Source organism: Pogoniulus pusillus, chromosome 11 (assembly GCF_015220805.1).
Source record: "Pogoniulus pusillus isolate bPogPus1 chromosome 11, bPogPus1.pri, whole genome shotgun sequence".
Lineage (NCBI taxonomy): Eukaryota > Metazoa > Chordata > Aves > Piciformes > Lybiidae > Pogoniulus > Pogoniulus pusillus.
Window position 1 is genome coordinate 8142646 of NC_087274.1, and position 21417 is coordinate 8164062.

General features: G+C 42.9%; 1 protein-coding gene across 1 annotated transcript in view; it reads right to left on the reverse strand.

Annotated features, from left to right (window-relative positions):
• The window catches only part of CCDC57 (coiled-coil domain containing 57), a 33708-nt gene extending 17808 nt beyond the window's left edge, over positions 1-15900 (reverse strand). The window contains exons 1-7 of the mRNA XM_064151731.1: positions 15503-15900; positions 6820-7020; positions 5536-5698; positions 2814-3033; positions 2282-2376; positions 1580-1799; positions 947-1083 (exon numbers count right to left, since the gene is read on the reverse strand). Coding sequence (XP_064007801.1) covers positions 947-1083; positions 1580-1799; positions 2282-2376; positions 2814-3033; positions 5536-5698; positions 6820-7020; positions 15503-15900 — 1434 coding nt within the window. The remainder of the gene's footprint in view (positions 1-946; positions 1084-1579; positions 1800-2281; positions 2377-2813; positions 3034-5535; positions 5699-6819; positions 7021-15502) is intronic.
• Between the last annotated feature and the right edge of the window lie 5517 nt (positions 15901-21417).

Consider the following 21417-nt stretch of genomic DNA (forward strand, 5'->3'; position numbering starts at 1 on the left):
TAAACCAGGAGGACTCATTGATTTCCTTGAGGCTAAAAAGACCTTACAGAGACATCTCAGTAGAATGGAACACTTGGCTATTACCAACCACATGAAATTTAACCAGAGCAAAAACTCCTCCCTGCAGCTGGGACAATGTAATCCTGCTTGTCTGTATGGACTGGAGGACATGAAGCCTGGAGCGCAGCCCTGCAGGAAGGGATCTGGGGAGTTTGGGTGATGAGAAGCTCAATATGAGCCGACAACGTGCCCTGGTGGCCAAAAGGGTCAACTGTGTCCTGGGACGCATTAAACTGAAAGGAGCGCAGCTGTCCCGCTGTGCTCAGCACTTAGAGTGATATGTGCAGTTCTGGCCTCCTTAGTATGAGGATATAGGAATATCAGTGGGTGTCCAAAGGTGGGCATCAAAGGTGGTGAAAGCACTATCGGGCAATACAGAAGAATCTGAGGATACTTGGCTTGTTTAGCTTAGAAAAGAGGAGACTGAGGGATGTCTACAAATTCCTCAAGAAGGGGGAGCAGAGAGGAAAGTGCCAATCTCTTCTTTCTGTTGACCAGCGATAGGATGCACAGGAATGGCTTAAAGCTGCAACAGGAGAGGTTCAGACGGAATATTAGGAAGTTATTCCCTGAGAGAGCAGTCAAACGCTGGAACAAGCTCCCCAGAGGGCAGTCATAGCTTCAAGCCTGTCAGTGTTAAAGTGTTATTTGGACAATGGTCTCAGATACAAGGTTTAACCTCTAGATTAACCTGTGTGGAGTCAGGGCTCAAAGAACTACATGGGTGTCTCCCAGCTCATAAGTCTATGAAATCTTTCAAGGTACCAAGGCACTCATGTCAGTAGAAGACATTCAAATGCACAATTTAAAGTGAAGTTATACTGATGGAATTAGATTTGCCTTGGTTGCTCCTATCACTAGATTTCAGAGAGCACATCATCATTACCTGCGTTACAAGGCTGTGCTGCAGATGCTTTAAAGCCGACAGCTGACACCGCATTCTTCTGACAAGCTCTCTTGGAAGAAGACTGCCAGATGTAAGACAAACTGTGCAGTGCTTAGAGCTAGCAGGATGCCAAAGTCCTATAAAGGAGGGAAAAGTCTGAGGAAGTCATTCTCTGCTGTTGTTTTGTCATCAATATTACATTCCAGACAGGTGTTTATCAGGGATACAAATGAACCACGGAACACCGATCTTCCCACTGCAGAAGCATTTAATGCATTGGGAAAGTAGGCCTGATGCTTTTCTCCTTTGTTTTGTTGCTAGAGCAATTGTTGTAGGGAAATTAAATGTCCACAGTGAAATCTTCTTCCATTATATATACCCTTGATTCAAGTTAACTCTGTAGTAAGCTTATTCTGCTTTCTCTTTCACAAAGCATTAATTTTTCTTCCATGACATAAACTACTTCCTTTCTGCTCTTAGTTCAACTTCCAGTTCCCACACTGACATTTAAGCACCAGGGAGTCCTGCTTCTTTTCAAATTAAAGCCTAGTTCATTCCAGCTCAAAGAATTAACTGATTGCCAGGGTTTGCTCTAAATATATAAGCTAGCACTCATCTGTAGAATAAATTTACCTTCCTTCCCAAGTTCTGCCCTGAGCCTGTTTCCAATTTCAATCAGCTGCTGCTTCTCTTGGTTCAGAACTGAGATTTTCCGTGCTGCTTCCTTTAGTTTATTTTGCATTCCTTGTAGAGTGCAGTTGACATCATACTGAAGAACACCACCAGGACCTACATCAGGTAATTGTTGTCCAAAATCTACCATCTTTTCTTCAGGAATTTTGGGGTTTGGTCTCTGAAAAACACCAAACAAACCAGATAATGCATATAATCCCTTATTTCCTTGCACAGTTTCACATGAAGTAGGAGGCTCTTGAGAACATACCTGGAAAGCATGCAGGCCTATCTTTAAAGAAAACTCTAAAGTATGGATTTACAATGGCAAACCTGAGGAGGTGATGCATGGTAGTTAAAGCATTTCCAAGTGGAAAAAAATAATCAAGAAGGGCTTGAAAGTTCTAGACTGACTTCTCCTCCCTTCTGATTCTCTCCTTTGAAGGAGAGAATGAGGAGTCAAAACTTTTCCCTTAGAAAGCATGAGCATGAATTTGGCTGAAAAAAATCATTGCTGGCTTTCACTGAACTTACACTCATTATCAACTGACCACTTGCTTCAGTTTTAAACATTTATTCAACTGAAATTAAGTTGCTGTGTTGCTGTATATTGCACATGTACAAGCACGGACAGATATTTAGGTAGTTTAAACCTCTCCATACCTTTTCTGTGTCAGAGTTCACTACACAACCTGAGACTACCGAGCTGCCTTTGCTCAAAGTGGTCCCAGCTGAAATTTTGTTTGTGATCAGTGAACCTAAAAGAGAAAAGGAGTGTAATATGAATGAATATGTATTTATAGAGAGCTGCCTCAGAACTTTGCCTCTTTAATAGACATCTACACCACTTTAGTAGATAGACAGTAATCAGAGCTGAAGAAATATAGAAAATAGAACAATCTCACAACATGCAAACACCACCAGCTCCTAAACACATAAGGCACTAGAAGTGGCACACTAGAAAGGGCAATTCATGACTAAGGAGCACAGAGAAGTTTTTAATTCTTCTCTTAACACTGCATTGCTCAGTTATTCTTGGGGAACTGGCAAAGTGTAATAAAGAAACTGTCAGAATGTCAGGCCTCTGTGTGCCTGAGAACCCCACTATTATGTTCTTTACACATGTGGGGGTTGAGTAGTCCTCATAAGTCCTGACCATGACCACGTCATGACCATGACCACCACACTTCCTTACCTGAGTTTAGAGTTCTGTGGCAAGCATTGTCACCTTGCTCTGCAAGCTGTCTGTTTTCTGCTGGAGGAAGAGAGGATGATGTGTGCTCATCAAGGCTCTCCATTTCTTTCCTCATTTGTGTAATGGCAGCCCGGAGGTTGGCATTCTGCTCCTGCAGCTTTTTTATTTCTAAGGTAGGAGCATCTTTGCTCAGAGAAGTTTTATCATCATACTGAAATACCTGTAAAATAAAAGTACAACACAGGAACTACCCTTTGTTAATGAACAAAATATGTTCTGTCCACAACACACACACAGATCCATAAACAAACTTGAGAGAAAAGAACCATAGGAAGAAAATAAAGAAGGGGGCACAGTCTCAAGTTGTGCCAGGGGAGGTCTAGGCTGGATGTTAGGAGGAAGTTCTTCACAGAGAGTGATTTGCCATTGGAATGAGCTGCCCAGGAAGGTGGTGGAGTCACTGTCCCTGGAGGTGTTTAAAAAAAAGCCTGGATGAGGCACTTAGTGCCATGGTCTAGTTGATTGGACAAGGCTGTGTGATAGGTTGGACTGGATGATCCTAGAGGTCTCTTCCAATGTAGTTGATTCTATGATTCTAAGTCTGCTTATTCTGGGGATTTACTGGGGAAAAAACTGCTATGATAAGAATTTGAGATGGGGAAGAAGGCACAGATGAGAGAAGCACAGCCACAGAGGGAACTCTGTCTTATTCCAAACTCTAAACATTTCAATTCTAAAATAAGCAGCAACATCTTCCTTTTGTGCATTTGTTACAGATAAACTATCAGTGAACAATGTAAGAGGAGCACCTCTCAGTTAATGGTCAGCCTTGAAGCCTGACTTTTGGAATTATAGATGGCCTCAGACACCACTCCTTTTCTGTCTTCCCCATCATTCCCCAGTTCCTTCATTCTCCTTATTTCCTCAGTCACAAATCTGTTTTGTGAGGGTGATCTGAAAGCATGAATGCTAAAGGACTTCACATTAAATTCCCTCCTTCTGCTCTAACAGTACAGAGTGTGCAGATGATGAGGATGATCTCTCTTCTCCGGGAAACTGAAATGGCACGAAGGGAGAGGCATGAATAGTATCGATACACCATTCAAGTGCGTTCAGAATTGTAGGGTCCAGCTCTGACATGAACTGCTCCGCGTTGAGCCGCCCAGCAGGGCGCACTGCAGCACACGCTTTACCTTCTCCCACAACAGAGTTTCCTACTCCTGATACATGGCTTCAAATCAGCCATGTTTGCAATTTGGTTTGCAATTCCGAATAGCTATTAAAGAAAAAAAATCTACTTGAATAAGCAGCAACGAACGGAGTGATTTTAAACAGCTGGCAAGTTAGTATTCGAAGCACTGCTTTGCAATTCTCCCACTTCAAAATCCAGCACAAACTGCAATTAACACAGAGGCTCAGCAACATTTCAGAAATGAACTTTTCCTAGTGTGATGTGCCATGATCATACAGTACATTGTCCTGTTCTGAAGCACCTGTCTACATCCAGCTTGCTCCTTCTGCAGCTGAGCAATGGATTGAAAGTGAAAATGAAGCCCATGACACCTAATCTATGTGTATTCCACACTAGACATGTCTGTATTTTGAATTAAACACATGAAACTGAGGAACGGCTTACAAGAAGTGAAAACATGCCCCATAAAGCTGTCATCTCAAAATTAATTCAGACATCCAGTGTTGTCTAACCTGTTTCTCCCCTTCAGGTAAAATACTGTGATTAAACCATGTTTGTATTGTCTGTTCTCTCTCAAGAGTCAAAGCAGAAAGAAGTCTTCACTTCATTCAACCTGACCTCTTTTTTGTTTTTTTTTTTGTAGACCAGCTTCAACTTAGGAGGGAAGGAAGGAAATCAGAGTACCATCAATATTTCAAGCACAAAGTGAGTAGAGATGAAATCAGAATCAAAATTAAAACAGAAGAAGGAAATAAAATTTTAAAAGATTTTAAATCCCAGGACAGAGATTTCACAGCAGCTCTCTTTTGGCTCTGTCAAAAACTGCTTTCACAACAAAACAATTTGGCTTCATTGGCTCCTCTTGTGCTGTCAAAAGCCCAGTGCTGATTTATCTCTCAAATGCCTTCTTGTGCTACACCTGCTGATGCCTATGAATCACTTTGGGAAGACAATGGGAAAATAAAACACCAGATAAAATGCCTGCATTCTGAATCTTGTAAAGAAGGGTTTCCTCTGTCCCCATGAGATTATGAGGCAGCTGCTCACAGAGAATTACTGGTAGCCTTTTGTGTCACAGTCTCTAAACAATAACCATGTATTAATTTTTTTCACAAAATAGGATTTTTTTTCTATACAAGAATACTCTGGGGTTTCCAGGCCTAATATTGTTCCCTTCATGGAGGTCAAGCTATACTGTGATCAGCAAGCTTATTTTGGCCTGGGGCTGATCTAAGCGAGGTCTTCTTTCTTCTGCTACGGCAGGAAGAGAAAGGCAGTGGCATCCCTCAAGCTGACTTGACTTCATTACAAAGGAGTAAAGGCTCCTATGAGAGATTGCCCATGAAAATTAATCTAGTTTTTGATCAAACACAATTGAAGAACTGCTGTTGACAATACAGAAATACTGGTTTACAGATCTCTGAAAGAAGCCTGAAGTCATGCCTCCCCTGAGAAACACCACGTTGGAAAAATTCCACAGCTCTCTGTGCAAGAGATGGTTCCTAAACAGTGTTCATTTGGAATTCTTACCTGCTCTCCTGCTGAAGACAGTCTTTGTGTTAGATCCTCTGATTTCTGACACTGATCACTTTCAGAATTCTCACAGAGCTGCTGCCAGTCGTGTTCTGCTTCCACTTTATTCTGTTCAAGAATACACTCTCGCTCAGCTGCCAGAGCCAGTTGTTGTTTATACCTATGGAACAGAGCAAAGCTGTGGATTTTAGCAGGCTAAATGCTGAGAATGTTTTCCATTTGGTTTTTGGGTTTGTTTTTCAAATCTCAACCTTGTTTGCTGTCCTCATCTTCTTTCCTTGTTCTACTTTCCAAATTACCTATTTTATTCTATTCCACTGTAAGTATTTTATTGGACATAAGCATTTTAATTTGCTTAGAGCTCAGCAGTCTCCTAGGGTCCATCTGTATGGGTATTTAGAATCAGCTTTGGAGGTCACCTCAGCTCAAGCGGCATAAACTGCTCTTCAACTCCAATACCGCTCTTGGCAACACCATCCACAGCATGTTTTCCATTTGCAAATAATGGAAATGAGATGCAAAAGAGCTAAGAATTAAAGTTGTTGGATTGCCAGGGTAAAATTCCTAAGCTCAAAGCTTTAGCATATGCATACGTTGAAAACACACTGAGGACCAACAGCATATTCAGAGCTGAAGGGTTTTCAAGACAGATTCAGTTGTCATATGGCTGAGCTTTGCAAACACAAAGCTGCTAACACTTTGGGACACTCTCAAGATTGGTTGTAAATGTCACTTTACACAAAGTCTTCATCTTCTTTACCATTCTGCATCTTTTCTGGAATTTGGCCAACTATGCCCTCAGCATCTCTTCCTCTCCTCATAGCAATTGAATTTGGAATTGTTTAGAGGCAGACTCCTTAGAAACCACAATCAGATGAGAACCTTGGCCTGGTTTTAGCACTACCATTTTCTCTTGAAGTTTACATACAAGAACAACCTCCCTCCCATGTTTATATATACTTTCTTAAGACAATTAATACAAGTGGTGCAATCTTGGATATAAAATTGTTCTCTAAGGAGAAAAGACCCAACTCCTTCACTCTTTCCTCACAGGTTCTCCTTTCCTTTGATCACCTTTGTGGCTCTCACCAGTCTGTCAGAGTCTCTTTTTCAATTGTGGGGACCAGGACTGGACACAGTACTCCAGGTCTGGTATCTGTTTTTGTAAGCATTAATTACTGTAAACTTTTGACATAAATAAGCTGGATGCAATTCTGCTAAGTATGGTGTTCTGGATTTCTTCATCACAGCTTACAAAACAAGATGAATCAAGTCACTCACTTTCTAATAAGAGCATCTTTCTCCCTTAAACAAGCACTGTGACTCCATTCTCTTCTGCACAGCTCAATTTCCAGACTTTTATGTCTTGTCTGCAGCTCTCTAATCTGCTGCTTCAAGTTTTTTAATTGCTTGACTTGTGCTTCTTCCACTGGAGCTGGCATTGCAAACTTTTCCTTTGCAGTATGAGATGGTTCTTTGTGCCTAGAAGATGTAGAGAGACAAAATGAAGTGAAGTTTCGAGCAGCACAAGCACGATACTGATAATTTACTCTCTTATCATTTTGGTTCAAGAAATTCAAAGAATCAGAAGCAGTGGAAAGAGAAATCAGTATTTGCTTGCCAGTGGCACAGGGTGTGAGGTGGTCTTTTGTGGTTGTTTTGTCAAACTATGAATGCCATTATTTTCCCCCTCTACCCATGCATGTTAGTTTCTTGAATTATTAATCTATCAGTTCAAGCAACACTGAAGCAAACACAGACACCAGAGAACCATCTAGGTAGTGCTGGATGGTGATTAGTGAAGACTAAAGATGCAGTCAATACAGATTTTGGAGGAAGGAATTCCTCATTACTAGCCTTAGAAAGATGAGACAGGCCTATAAAAGACCTATATATAGTCTTTGGTTGTGCAGGAAACAAAAAATCCCTATGAAGGAAGTTAAGATGCTTACTACAAACGCCAACAAGAGTCATCTTTTCATGTGTTTCACACAGGAATTATTGGAGACCCTAATAAATTATTTGATTCTAACAGGTAATAGTTAAAAATCTAAACTAAGAACTAAGTTACCCATTTAAGCTACTTCTGAAACTCACATTCATTCTTTCTCATGTCTGCATCAACTTTGGCTACCAGTTCCTCCATGAGGAGCAAGAGATAGCTAACACTAGTACAGTGGTACAGATGGCAACCTTGTATTGTCAGAGGCTTTTCTGAACACTGTACAAGGGTTTCAATCATTGCATAATCTTTCTCTGCTCTAACGAGAAGCAGAATGTGCTGAAATTTATCTATGGTAGGTCACCTAACAGGATCTGCAGCAAAGGGGAATTTAAAGAATGGCATCCTTTGCAAAATATTAGATTCTATAATCACAGGGAAAAGAATAAAAAGATGGATGGAGATGGGTTACTTTAGCAAGACTACTGTTCTGAAGCAGCAAGATTTGGACTGGCAGGTGTTGGGTGCAAGATGTAATTGTCTAACAATCTCTTTTACCACTTTATAAGTGGTGTTTTTGTTATATTATACATTTACATTATGCATTTATACTACAGATTGGATTGGTTGAGAGGTAAAAAATTAACCATTCTGGTTCTAATGATTAAACACATTGCCCTGTAAATAATTTAAAGTAATTTTAATATCAAATGCACTTATGCACAAAGCCACAAGACAGTAGGTTTGGTTGTTCTTTGAAGTCTATAATATGTATAGCTGCTATAATGCCCCCCTAAGGTATCACAGTTGAAGGCAAGAATTCAGCATTAGTGAGTTTATCCTTTTATGATGAAATTATAACAATATAAGAGGTAGAAATGGAGGGGAAAGTGCCTTGTAGTTAGGAGTATGACAAACAACATATATCTACTCATCTTGCCTAAGGCTGCCCCTGCTTTCTAGATGCTGACCTTTCATGCAGTTTCAAGGTTAAATTTAGTAGTGTGCTGCCTACATAAAATAATCTTACACAATATCAAATTGCTAAACGTATTCCTAACAGTCCTTTACAAAGGGCAGCTGCAAGACAAGCAAAGCAATGGCTGTGCACGAGTAGAGTGTCCTTACAGATCTTATCAATTTAGGCAAAAAGAGGCACAAAAATTAAAAGCTTATACAACCACAGCGATGTTAAGCCAGAAAAGGGGGGGGGAGAAGAAAAAGAGAGGGGGGGAGAAGAAAAAGAGAGAGGGGGAGAAGAAAAAGAGAGGGGGGGGAGAAGAAAAAGAGAGGGGGGGGAGAAGAAAAAGAGAGGGGGGGAGAAGAAAAAGAGAGAGGGGGAGAAGAAAAAGAGAGGGGGGGAGAAGAAAAAGAGAGGGGGAGAGAAGAAAAAGAGAGGGGGGAGAAGAAAAAGAGAGGGGGGGAGAAGAAAAAGAGAGGGAGGGAGAAGAAAAAGAGAGGGGGAGAGAAGAAAAAGAGAGGGGGGAGAAGAAAAAGAGAGGGGGGAGAAGAAAAAGAGAGGGGGGAGAAGAAAAAGAGAGGGGGAGAGAAGAAAAAGAGAGGGGGGGAGAAGAAAAAGAGAGGGGGGGAGAAGAAAAAGAGGGGGGGGAGAAGAAAAAGAGAGGGGGAGAAAAAAGGGGGGGGAGAGAAAAAGGGGGGAGAAAAAAAGGGGGGCCAGAAAAAAAAGGGGGGGGGAGAAAAAGGGGGGATGAGAAAAAGAAATGCTCTAATTTCCTAAAGAAGTGCTGACCATAACATTTCTTCTCATGAATCACTTGAGACTAATTATAACAGTATTCGTCTTTGCTTAAATCTTGGTTGCACATAAAATATCAAGGATCTGCTGCAAAGCAGTGTTAGACTTCCACTTAAGTGTAACAGTAGTTCCTCTACCCCAGAATTTGTCACAAAAGAAGAAACTGCAAAACGAGGGCTGCCTAGCAGAAATCTCAGCTTTTAGATACACAGAAGAATAGAAACAGCTTCATTTCTTATCCTATCCCCAGCATTGTTATTTGCTATCTACAGATATGGTTTTCTTGGATACAGAGGAAGACCAGCAGTAATGCCAGCAGTTCAAAGAAATCTGAACAGCTGATACTGCTACCATGAGCACTAAGGTGTTCCATGATACCCTACATCTATTCAACCTTTGGATTCATCTCTGCAAGGCTCAACAGGCTTGGTGCAACCTGTTATATAGCCACAAACAGACCTAGACAGTTCTGCAGTCTTCTGATTACTTTCCCCTCTCTATTACAGTTATTTTATGCAGCTGAATGAGCATTGCATTTGGTTAGATAAGACTCACCATATAATAACACAATATCATAGAATCATAGAATCAACCAGGTTGGAAGAGACCTCCAAGATCATACAGTCCAACCTAGCACCCAGCCCTAGCCAGTCAACCAGACCATGGCACTAAGTGCCTCATCCAGGCTTTTCTTGAACACCTCCAGGGATGGCAACTCCACCACCTCCCTGGGCAGCCCATTCCAATGCCAATCACTCTCTCTGTGAAGAACTTCCTCCTAACATCCAGCCTAGACCTGTCCTGGCACAACTTGAGACTGTGTGCCTTTGTTCTGTTGCTGGTTGCCTGGGAGAAGAGGCCAACCCCCACCTGGCTACAATGTCTCTTCAGGTAGTTGTGGACAGCAATGAGGTCACCCCTGAGCCTCCTCTTCTCCAGGCTAAACAACCCCCAGCTCCTTCAGCCTCTCCTCATAGGGTTTGTGTTCCAGGCCCCTCACCAGCTTTGTCGCCCTTCTCTGGACACGTTCCAGCACCTCAACATCTCTCTTGAATTGAGGGGCCCAGAACTGGACACAGCACTCAATAATACATAGAACTGCAGGCTCGACATGGAGAGTCACAAACAGCTATGTGAATGTTTACCTTCATACTCTGCTAGGTTTTGGGTTTAGATTTTCACTTCACCTGAATTAATCTGAATCCTATAGACTTCATTTACATGCATAAATGTTGGCTAACAGTAGTGCTGTCTGAGTATAGTCTAGACAGGCACTTCTACACCTCCCTGTTCATCCCACAACTCTCCAGGGCAAGGCAGATCAGAAGAATAATTGCTGTACAGCTCAGTGATCAGCATCCAGCTCAGCCTGGCAAAGAGGTAATGCTGGGTGTCGAAGACTCAGACTCCTCCTTCTATTCCCAAAGGATATACTCCATATACGATTCCTGAATTCACATATGTCTTGATATTGCTTTTTTTGGCACCTTGCAGCATTTTCTTCTGATAGAAGAAGAGGCAAGCATGTAGCCCTTTCCCTTCTTTCACTTTCTAGTTTCTTTCTTTGCAGAGACCATTTAATTATTTTGCCATTTGTAGCAGTACTATAAATCTGAAACAGGAGCTGACAGACAACACTGAAGACTGATAGCTCATACAAATCAAGTATCTCATCACTCCTAATCAGCTACATAGCTGCTAATTAATTACCAGTTAAATTTAAACTTAGATTGCCAAGTTTCCTGGCCCATCAGGCACTGGCCACTTGTAGGAGCAGAAATTTACTTTAATTTATAGTCCTATGTTGACCACAGGTAAGACTTTCCAAATTAGTTATGAAATGTCACTAAATCCTGGGGTGGCCAAGCATAATTTTCTCCTACCTTTATACAGATTGAAAGTAGAGGGATACCAGATGAGTCACTGTAAACTGCATGTACATATCTCTTTTCTTGAAGACATTTATGACAAGTCACAGCCCAGCCCTCTTTTAATAGCAACAATATTAACTGCTGTGTCACTCTTATCTTCTTCTCCCACAGTTACTCACAGGACTACAAAGCTACTGTTCTGTCCACAGTTAAATCACTCAGGCATGAGGAAATAAGTGTATTTCAGTAAGATATTAACTGCATCCTTAAAACTGAAAAGAGAATAAACAACACAGAGATTGTACTTGTACTGGTGAAACCCTTTACCTGCTTCACTTTCGTCTCTTCCTATCATTTATTCTCCATATTTGTCTCATATCTGATTATAAACTCTGTAGAAGAAACCAAACCAAAACAAAACCCCAAACACATTGTTTCTAAGCAAAAGAGGAAAAAAAGTATTTTCTGCTCAGATTTTTCCAGATTGGAGAGATTTGGGAAAATCTCAGGAGAGATCCGAAGAGAAATGAACATGTTCCCATTCCCCCAAACCTCTGGAGTCAATACAGCTTCTCTCACTGTACAGCACTATTTATTCTGTGTCAGTGGTTACAGCTAATCCCATCTGGATAAGCACAGGGGATGCAGAGAACAAATCAGACAAGCATGCCTTGCAAACAGTGTCTCTTTAATCTCTTTAAATGAAAGAGAGATTTCCAGATCAGCAAACATGATGAGCTATCTCTATGCTAAAGGATGTCACAATTTAAACAATGTTTTTCTTCACAAAGAACCTAGACAACTCTAATTCTGCAGCATCAAAAAAAAAAGTCTCTGATCACTGGATATGACAAGAATAACAAAATTCAAGCTTGCTCTTCCCAGGTACACCAAGTAACAAACAGTGCTAGAGGACGCAGTGACCTGGTGGTCTTTCAGTTCTGCTGACCTAGATTCCACATTTATCCCTAAGGCAATTAAAATAATGTTTTCTCTTCATATCCCATGCCATGCTGGCAATCTTCAAATCATGCTGCCATGTAGAAAATGGTCTAAGCAGCATCTTCTTCATCTGAATAAGCAGAAATAGATGTGTTTGTAAAAGCCACTGTCATGAACATTCGTGAACAGCAGTCTCCCTGCTTGCAACATGCAACACTTCAAATGTCTGTTCTTTTTAATCTATTCCTTTTTCAGCCACTATTGTTCCAAATGCATCTGATGGCTACCACAGTTAAAAAGATTAACTATATTTGACTTTTTGTCCCCCTGCACCCCAATCATAAATACATTACAGTTTAAAAAAAAGGCTGTGAGATGCTTTCTAGAGTCAAGACACTGAAATAAACTATGCTCAGTCTATCCCATTACGGTGTCAAAATGCTACTGTGAGAGCCTTTTAAAAGCATGACTTAGCTTCATTTGCTCCAACTAGCAGGAGATTATTAAACAAGACTTTTATGTAGGAAATCAAAACCAAGACCACAGCTAAATTACTTCCTTAAAATCATCAAACTGATGTCACAATTTTTCTTGGAAAGTGGTGGTTAAGAAACAATGAGGCATCTTTTACAACCTCTGCCAGTCACCACACAGTTTCCTATAAAAACAACCTTCCTATCTCACGTAGCTCACTTCAATTAATGGCACCAGTAAATGGAAAGCAGCATCCTGAGTTTGAGTGACCCATATCATTGGAATTGTTAATTTCTTATAAAAATACTAATGAATGAGCTTTCCTGCAATTTTAGGACGTTGCTTTCCGTCACAGAATGCATCAGGAATGGTGTGGTCAGCAGGAGCAGGGAGGTCATTCTGCCCCTGTACTCTGCACTGGTTAGACCACACCTTGAGTACTGTGTTCAGTTCTGGGCCCCCCAGTTTAGGAGGGACATTGAGATGCTTGAGCGTGTCCAGAGAAGGGCAACGAGGCTGGTGAGAGACCTCGAGCACAACCCCTACAAGGAGAGGCTGAGGGAGCTGGGATTGTTTAGCCTGGAGAAGAGGAGGCTCAGGGGTGACCTTATTGTTGTCTACAACTACCTGAGGGGTGGTTGTAGCCAGGAGGAGGTTGCTCTCTTCTCTCAGGTGGTCAGCACCAGAACGAGAGGACACAGCCTCAGGCTGTGCCAGGGGAAATTTAGGCTGGAGGTGAGGAGAAAGTTCTTCACTGAGAGAGTCATTGGACACTGGAATGGGCTGCTTGGGGAGGTGGTGGAGTCGCCGTCCCTGGAGCTGTTCAAGGCAGGATTGGACGTGGCACTTGGTGCCATGGTCTAGCCTTGAGCTCTGTGGTAAAGGGTTGGACTTGATGATCTGTGAGGTCTCTTCCAACCCTGATGATACTGTGATACTGTGATACAGAGAGCTGCAGTTCTTACAAATGCAATTTAAAAGCATTTTGCTTTTGATAGCAGCAGTACTTAAAATTGCAAGTTAGTTTCCCTAAGGACTACAAGGAAAACAATGGTGTAATTTTAAATACAAATGCCACCAATTGTTTGGGTGTCTTTCAGCTAAAAGAAGAATAGTAAATCTAACCATGATGATATTAAAAAGATGACCTAGAACATAGACAACATCTTACAAGCAGAACATGCAACCTAAATCATAGAATCAGTCAGGGTTAGAAGGGACCACAAGGATCATCTAGTCCCAACCCCCCTGCCATGGGCAGGGACACGCTACCCTGCCCTAGCAGACACCCACTGCAATCCAACCACTTACTACAACCATATCCAAAAAGAAGTGGTTGGTAGGTAGTCCTGTTCCTTCCCATAATGGCCTAACGGGACTCAGCCTTTTCAACAAAGGAAAATGATGGCTTGGCTGCAAATCACATACAACTGAATGTGGTTGGCACACCTGGTTCAGTGGAAATTTCACAACCACTGGAGATATTTAAAACCTGTCTGGACGTGTTCCTGTGTGATCTGGTATAGGTGATCCTGCTCTGGCAGGGGTGTTGGACTGCATGATCTGTTGAGGTCCCTTCCAGCCTCTGACATTCTATGATTCCCTGCTATTAAAACGCAAATTCAACAAGAAGTTAGATGCCACATTTGAGCTAGTCAGCTTTCAATAAAATAAGAACAAGGTGAAACTGAAGAATATTTTAGAATAACAGCTGAGAACCTTCAGATTTCCATACAACTCTTATTTGTCAAAGGGGTGTAAAGCTTTATGATTTTGTTCAAAGCATTGAAGAGCTGTATTTGCTTATCTCTTCCTTGTTTTCCTTACACTGTATCCTTCTTGTACTAAGAATAAGATGTGGGAAACAGATTAGCAAAGCTAATTAACCAAGATTGTTTCTCTTCCTTTCAAAACCACAGAGAAAATGAAAACGCCACACAGCCAGTAACAGTTAAACATCTCTGGCCACAAACGTTTTTTTCTCGAGGAAATAGTAACAAACAGAACTGAGACCACCTGAGTATGATCACAGCTGGTTCACTACGTGCTACAAATCACCATGAGACAAGCAAAGAGTGCCAGTCACAGCTGCACTATCAGGTGGGGAAAAACCGGTGACAGACAGCGATACAAGTTAGCATCCCCTGTGTGCGCTTTCTTTACTGTGAGTAGCTGGTTGGCTGATTACAAGTAAGGTTAGGCATGTAACACAGCAAATATACATCGTGCATTATACAATGTAATCAGAAGACATAAAACATAGTAGAAGCTAAGGCATGGGGTAAGGACCAATGACATACAAGAGAAACCTGGAGTGTCAAGTACTGAGAACAGTCATGTCTCTGGGGTTTGCTGTGCAGTACGGGGTATATGCTAGCTTGGTGTTAGGCTCTGCCACTACGAAGGGCACACAGGAGACATAAGAAACAAGGCAAGATACAGTGGGAAGAAACAACTGTCCCTCAGACGCAGAAATGGGTGCGTATTCTAGAAAGTGCCCAGGGATGTCAAAAGAGAACAACACACCGTGAGGAACACTGACACTGAGTCCTTACAGCAAATATCCTCAGGGATGACAGGAAGGGACAGACATTTGGAGGGAGGAAGGGAATGCTACTGGCAGGTCAGGAATCAAGTACCCTGCGGGACTTGTACGCCGAAATACAGAGAAGGAGAGAAAGACAGAGTAGGAGTGAAGGGAAACTGCCAGTGGAACAGCCGGCAGGAAGCAGATCCCAGGATGGGAAAGAAGCACCATGGGGGCCCCAGAGGGTCAGATGCTCTGAGGCAGAAGAGCAGATGTCAGGCTGGCCGCCGAGGACAAGTCCCTTAGTGGAGGGCAGTAGAGAGGAGCAGGCAGAGCAGCACAAGGTAACGCCTGGGACACAGAGGCGGCACTCAGAGTACGCGACAGCGCGGGGGGTGCAGACAGGGCGGGAGCCTCGGGAGAGAAAGGCCCCAGGACGCAGGGAAGCGCACCGGGTGCTCTGGAGGCCAAGCCGCGGCATACGGCGACGCTGTGCGGCCCCTCGGCCTCCCGACGGCAGGAGCGGCGGCTCGGCTCCCCCCGGCACGAACCTGCACGCTCCCTCCGGGGCCGGCTGCAGGCCGCGTCCGGCGCCAGCGGCGGCGGCACCGCCCGCCTGAGGAGGAGGGTGGGGGCAGGGGTCGGCCCGGTCTCCATGGCAACCTCGCCCCCGCCCACCGCTCGGTACCGCCCGCCGGCGGCGCTGCCCCGCCCCCGCCCAGTGCCCCCGGGCGTGCCTGCGGGCCGCCAGATGCTGCCCGCCCAGCTCGGGCCCTGCGGGCATGGCTGCTTCCCTTTTCTGCCCTCTCCTGCTCGGCACACCAGCTCTCCGCAGTTCCTCCTGCTTCATTCCCTCTCAGACACCCGGTGCCAGTTTTCCTCCTCCTGTCTCCCCCGTTTCACCCTCTCCGTTAACGCAACATCTCCTCTCGCTCCGTGGGCATGGGCACGCTCCTCTGCAGCCCCTCTCTCTTTTACTAACGCCTCCCGGAACACAGACGACACTTGCCTCACACCCTCGGATCTCACTTTCTTGCCCACTTATCTTCCCGTACGTGTTGTTTACCAGGCTGTTCAGCCTTAATTCCTCCTGCAGCTCAGGAAGAGGACCCATATCAAGCACAGCTGTAGGGATGGGAGAAAAGAGGGAACAAACTTCCCACTCTTCCCCGAGTCCCACCGCATGATGTGACAAACTTTGTAAAAGCTTGTAAAACAAGCTGAGGCTGACTGCAGCACGGATGAGTTCTGCTCCCAAGGTGTTTAATTATTGAAACAGGTATCTCTCAAGGAAAGCTGGCTACGTTGTCTACGTGAGACTGAGGAAGATGTGACACGTGGACTGGACGTAAAACATGATTTTCCCTGAGTCACCGTGGATGACTTGCTTGTCTGGGAGGCATGAGGCAAACTTCCTGTAATGCTCGTTCACGTTTTAATGTTCCTGGGTTATACAAAGAGCTTTGCCAGATGAGAGACCTGTCAGAAACCTGAATGCTGCATGAATTATATCTGAAATACATTGATTTAAAAGAGATAGGTTATCGATACCTCTTACACTTCTTTCCTTAGGTGGTCAGCTCTATTTCCTGATCCTATGCCAAGTAAAGAAAGAAGGGACTTATTTCCACCAGGAACTGTTGCCTAACATTAGAATCAGAATTAATAACTTGGCTTCTTAGTCAAGTTTCACTGAGCTACATGAAGTGTATCTACATCTAATTTAAAACCACCACAATTCATTAAGAGATTTTGTTCATTTGTTTATGTGAATCACTTCTGCTTTAAAATGCAGCAGTGAAATCTGGCCTCAAATGATTTTCCAAATATGAACACAGAAAAATTCTAGCACCAGTCCAACCATAATTCTTATACTCTTTAGTAAGCCTCTGAAAGCACTCCTCAGAACCAACACATTGCATATGCTGATTGATGCCTACCTACACCTCTACACCACACTGATTGGTGGCATTCGTCTTTTCCTTATGTCCTACCCCAAAGCTGCCTAGCCTATCAACTGCATTATCTTTTGCAACCCTTCCTCACCACCCAACCCTAGCTGTTATCTTCTCCAAGGTACTTTCAGAGAGTCCATAGTCACTTAGTTAAATTCATGTTAGTTCCTCAAATGAGTAACTGATGGTTTCTAGTGATTCAGTAGTGCCCAAAATGGGTAAATTTTGATCTTAACAAGTGAGTCAGAAAGATTAGTCAAGGCAGCACTGAATACAGAAACCTGTATACACCTAAAATAAATGCAGAAAAAGTCCTGATTTCATAAATGAAACGTAAATGAGACCTTCTTTCCTTGTAGCCAAAATGAACAGGAATTTGGAAGAGACAGATTTTCTGTTCTTAACAAACACTAGTGAGGTCAGTACAATTTAGGCTAAAGGTAGATTTCAGCCACCTTTAGAACCATCTGGCCCCAGCAGCAGCTTCACCAAGAAAGAATGAAAATGGACCCACACTCTGAAAATGCTGCATTTTGGAGAGGAAAAGCCTGTTATTTAGGAACTAAATGACACATTTAAATTCCAGTTTTGCTCAGGCTAGATGAACTTGATATCCATGTCTCTTTTCCATGTACACCTTTACAAAAATTGTGGGTTCATGTTTTTGAAGACAATATACATCTTTATAGGTACACTTTATGTTCCTCAACTGCATCCTGAGAGTCATATAAAAAGACCTTACTTTCATACATCAAAAACAAACTGGAAATTACCAAAACCTCAACTCTGAATATTACTGGCCTTTCTGCAATAAAAAACTTACAAGGGCTCTTTGTATAACGTGATCTGCTGCCTTTACCTTCTGAATCCAAGGCAGAATCCAGTGTGTATGCATTGCACAGCGTACAGTTAGCCACGTATGAAACCACTTGAAATGCTCCAAGTTACCATTAACATTCTTAAAAGCACAGCAGTGGAATTCCAGAATGAACACAACAGACTCCATTCAGGTCCAAATAGGAAAATGCAGACTCAGAAACAAAATACCTAGAAAATCTTAGTAAGAATAAAGGTCTACAGGCATTTGTAAGGTAGTATTTGGGACTCATCTACAATGTGCAGGAACAGCAAAGAGCACAGCTGGAATTTGGAACAAGAAATGGTGACCACACGAAACCGTTGAGATATATGGAAGAGTTTCTTCAGTTCAGGTGCCAGGGAAGACGTTTGCCATCAGAATTCCTAAGCTTCAGCACAATGAATCTTTGTCCTAATGTCAGCTATCCTATTTATATTCTGCAACAACAATATTCCATCACTTCTGACTTTTTGGAAACCTGTGATCAAGTAAAAATTTCCACCAGTCTCTACCTGTCTTTACTAATGTGAATGGCAGTTATTGAATCCACTACATCACTCTGTTTTTAATGGAAACAATCTAGGAATCTCGTGAAGCTCAACAGAGGAAAATCTGAAGTCCTGTCCCCAGTGAGAAGAACCCTGTGCAACTATACAGACTGGGGGACAGCCAGTTGGAAAGCTGAGGGTCCTACTGGACAACAAATTCACCATGAGGCAGCAATGTGCTTTTCTATTCAGTACTCAGTGTGTCATTAGCTTTCCTTAGCAGCAAAATAAATAAATAACAGACAAAGTCAAACAAAATATGTAAATGAAGAACACACTAGGATCATTATTTCTTTGGAAGCTAGTAAGGGATTATGGAGTGAAGGACTTTTTAGTGGTGGGCTGGTGGAATGTAGCATCTATTATGTATAATGCAATGGCATATTTCCCATTAAGAATCCCCTTTAGCAAGAAACTGAGATTTGCACAATGTGTTCCCAGCAAAGAATCTGCCTATTTAAGTATTCCTCATGAGTTCAACAAAACACTGAGAATATTTGTAGTAAGTGGCACACTGACATGTGAACAATACTAAGATGCAGAAAAAATGTATTTAAACTGCAAAGAAGATTTTTTTCAAAGCTGTTTTCATAGTTAGATGCCTTAAGTTACTGTGTCTTGAGTTCTCTTTGCTGCGTTTTAATTCTCTCTACTCCTAAAGTGTGCTGCAGCATGTTTAATGCTTAAGCATACACAACACGACTCCCCCTAACAGATTGGGGGGTTGTGCCTTCATCTCAGTTCCAAGTGTTTATGAGGTTGTCCAGACTCTGCAGGCTTCTGCTAGCACAGCGACCCTGTGTTCAGCTCACTTACACTGCTGCCTTGTTGAGTACTGAATCACATCCAATCATCTGGGTGCTGACGTTGAGGGGTTTCGTTTGCCTCGGCATGTCACCCTCTATGAGCACATCGCTTTTAGAGAATGCTTTCTTCAACAACAATAGGGGCCGTCAGCTACCAAAGGGGGACCATAGGCCACTGCCGACTTTTCTCAGCAGCTGGTCTTCGCCAGCGGACATCCACTTCTGAAAACCAAACCATCTGCAGTGACACTCCTCTGCCTCTAGGAAAAAAAAAACCCTACCTCTAAAACGAAGTGAGTGGTCTCTACATCTGAATGCTACCAGAGAGCACACTGCACTCTGCTCACTAGGCTGCAAGGATGGCAGCTTTGGCAGGGGCAGTGTGATAGATGTGAAGGACACACCTGTCCTCTGTCTTCTTAACATGTTCAGTTAACTTGTCTTTCCTCATCTAGCCTCTTACATCATGTGAGTAAAGAGGCACTGGTAGCTTACATATTTTGCCAACTTCACTTTCACTGTTGCTCCTCTCCATTCCTAGGCACCTCTGTCACCCCTGAAAATATCTTCAGAGTAGATACCTCTAAGGTTTGAATTGAAATGTCTACTGGTGGCTTATACATTTCTGTGATGTAGTGATTCAAGTAAAGTGTGGTAACAAAGCAGAAAAATCTGCAGGATGAAACTGTCTTTCATAAGAAATTAAAGCCAGAGGGTAGGGTCATGACAACTATCTCCATCTCAAAAACCATGGGAGTGTTTCCAGCTCTTTGGTACTGGCAATAAAGATCATAATTCCTTTTCCTGGAGAACCAACACTGCCCATAAAGACATGTAAAAATGTCTTCAGCTGCTAGAGTTCACTAATTTTGCAGGTCCTCAGGCACTGTAATGCTTGTTTCAGAAGCTCCACAAGAAGCACCAGGTTTTGCTCTTCTGCCATTACCTTCATTTAGCCTGTAAGTGAATGGCTTAAATTCAGGTAGTGGTAGACAGTCAAAAACTGGTTTTACTGATCCTTAGAATTAGCGGTGGATGTCTCACTGGCTGCAGGATGTCTCACCTGCTCAAAACAAACCACCACAATCACTTAGGTTGGAATGGACTTTTCAGATCATCGAGTCCAACTGTGCACTTAACATTGACAAGTCACCACTAAGTCATGTCCCTGAGTGCCACATCTGCACATCTTTTAAATACCTCTGTGAATGATGACCCAACCACTGCCCTTGGCAGCCACTTCCAGTGCTTGACAACCCTTTCATGGGAGCAATATACCTTAATATTCAATCTAAACCTCCCCTGGCTCAACTTGAGGTCATTTCTTTCTGTCCTATCACTTGTTACTGGGAAAAAGAGACAGAGCCCCATCTTGCTACAACCTCCAACTATTCTGTGATTCTGTGTCACTCCTTTCTCTTAGTTGTAGAGAGTGAGAGGTTCTGCCCTGAGCCTCCTCTTCCCCAAACTAAACGCCCTCAGCTCTCTTGGTCTCTCCTCAGAAATTTGCTCTCTAGACCCTTCATCAACTTCGTTGCCAGTTCAGCACCTCAACGTCCTTCTTGCAGTGATGGTCCTAAAACTGAACTCAGTATTCAACCCAGTATTGTGTTTGAGGGGATGGTCACTTCCCAACACATTGAACTGTGTGCTGTAAGCACACGAAGAACTTGGGCACCAACTCCTGAATTTCCTAATCCCTGAGCAGCCTACTTTCTGTACTGCACTTTAGAAGCCTATCACGATTTGCTTGGATGCTAAATATCAGCAGTATCAACATACACTCAGTTTTATAATACTGCCTGATTTGAGTGAATAACAGTGGAGCGACAGCAGACGAGCAGAGAAAAAAGCTCACTCCATCTGGATGTAAAAGGAGGTATCCCACAGAATCCCAGCTTGCTGGGGGTTGTTAGAGACCCCTGGAAATCTTTTAGTCCACCCCCACTGCTAAAGTAAGGTCACCCACAGCAGGTTGCCCAGGATCACAATGTCCAAGTGAGTTTGGAATCTCAGGGCAGCTTGTTCTAGAGCTCCAACACCTTCCCAAGGAAGACATTTTTCCTCACGTTCAGACAAAAATCTCCTGTGACCTGCTTTGTGCCCCATGGCCTTTCTTGAGCATCACTGAAAAGAGTCTAGAGTCATCCTCTCGACTCCTACTTTTTAGATACTGATAACCCAGAGAGGTTGTGGAGA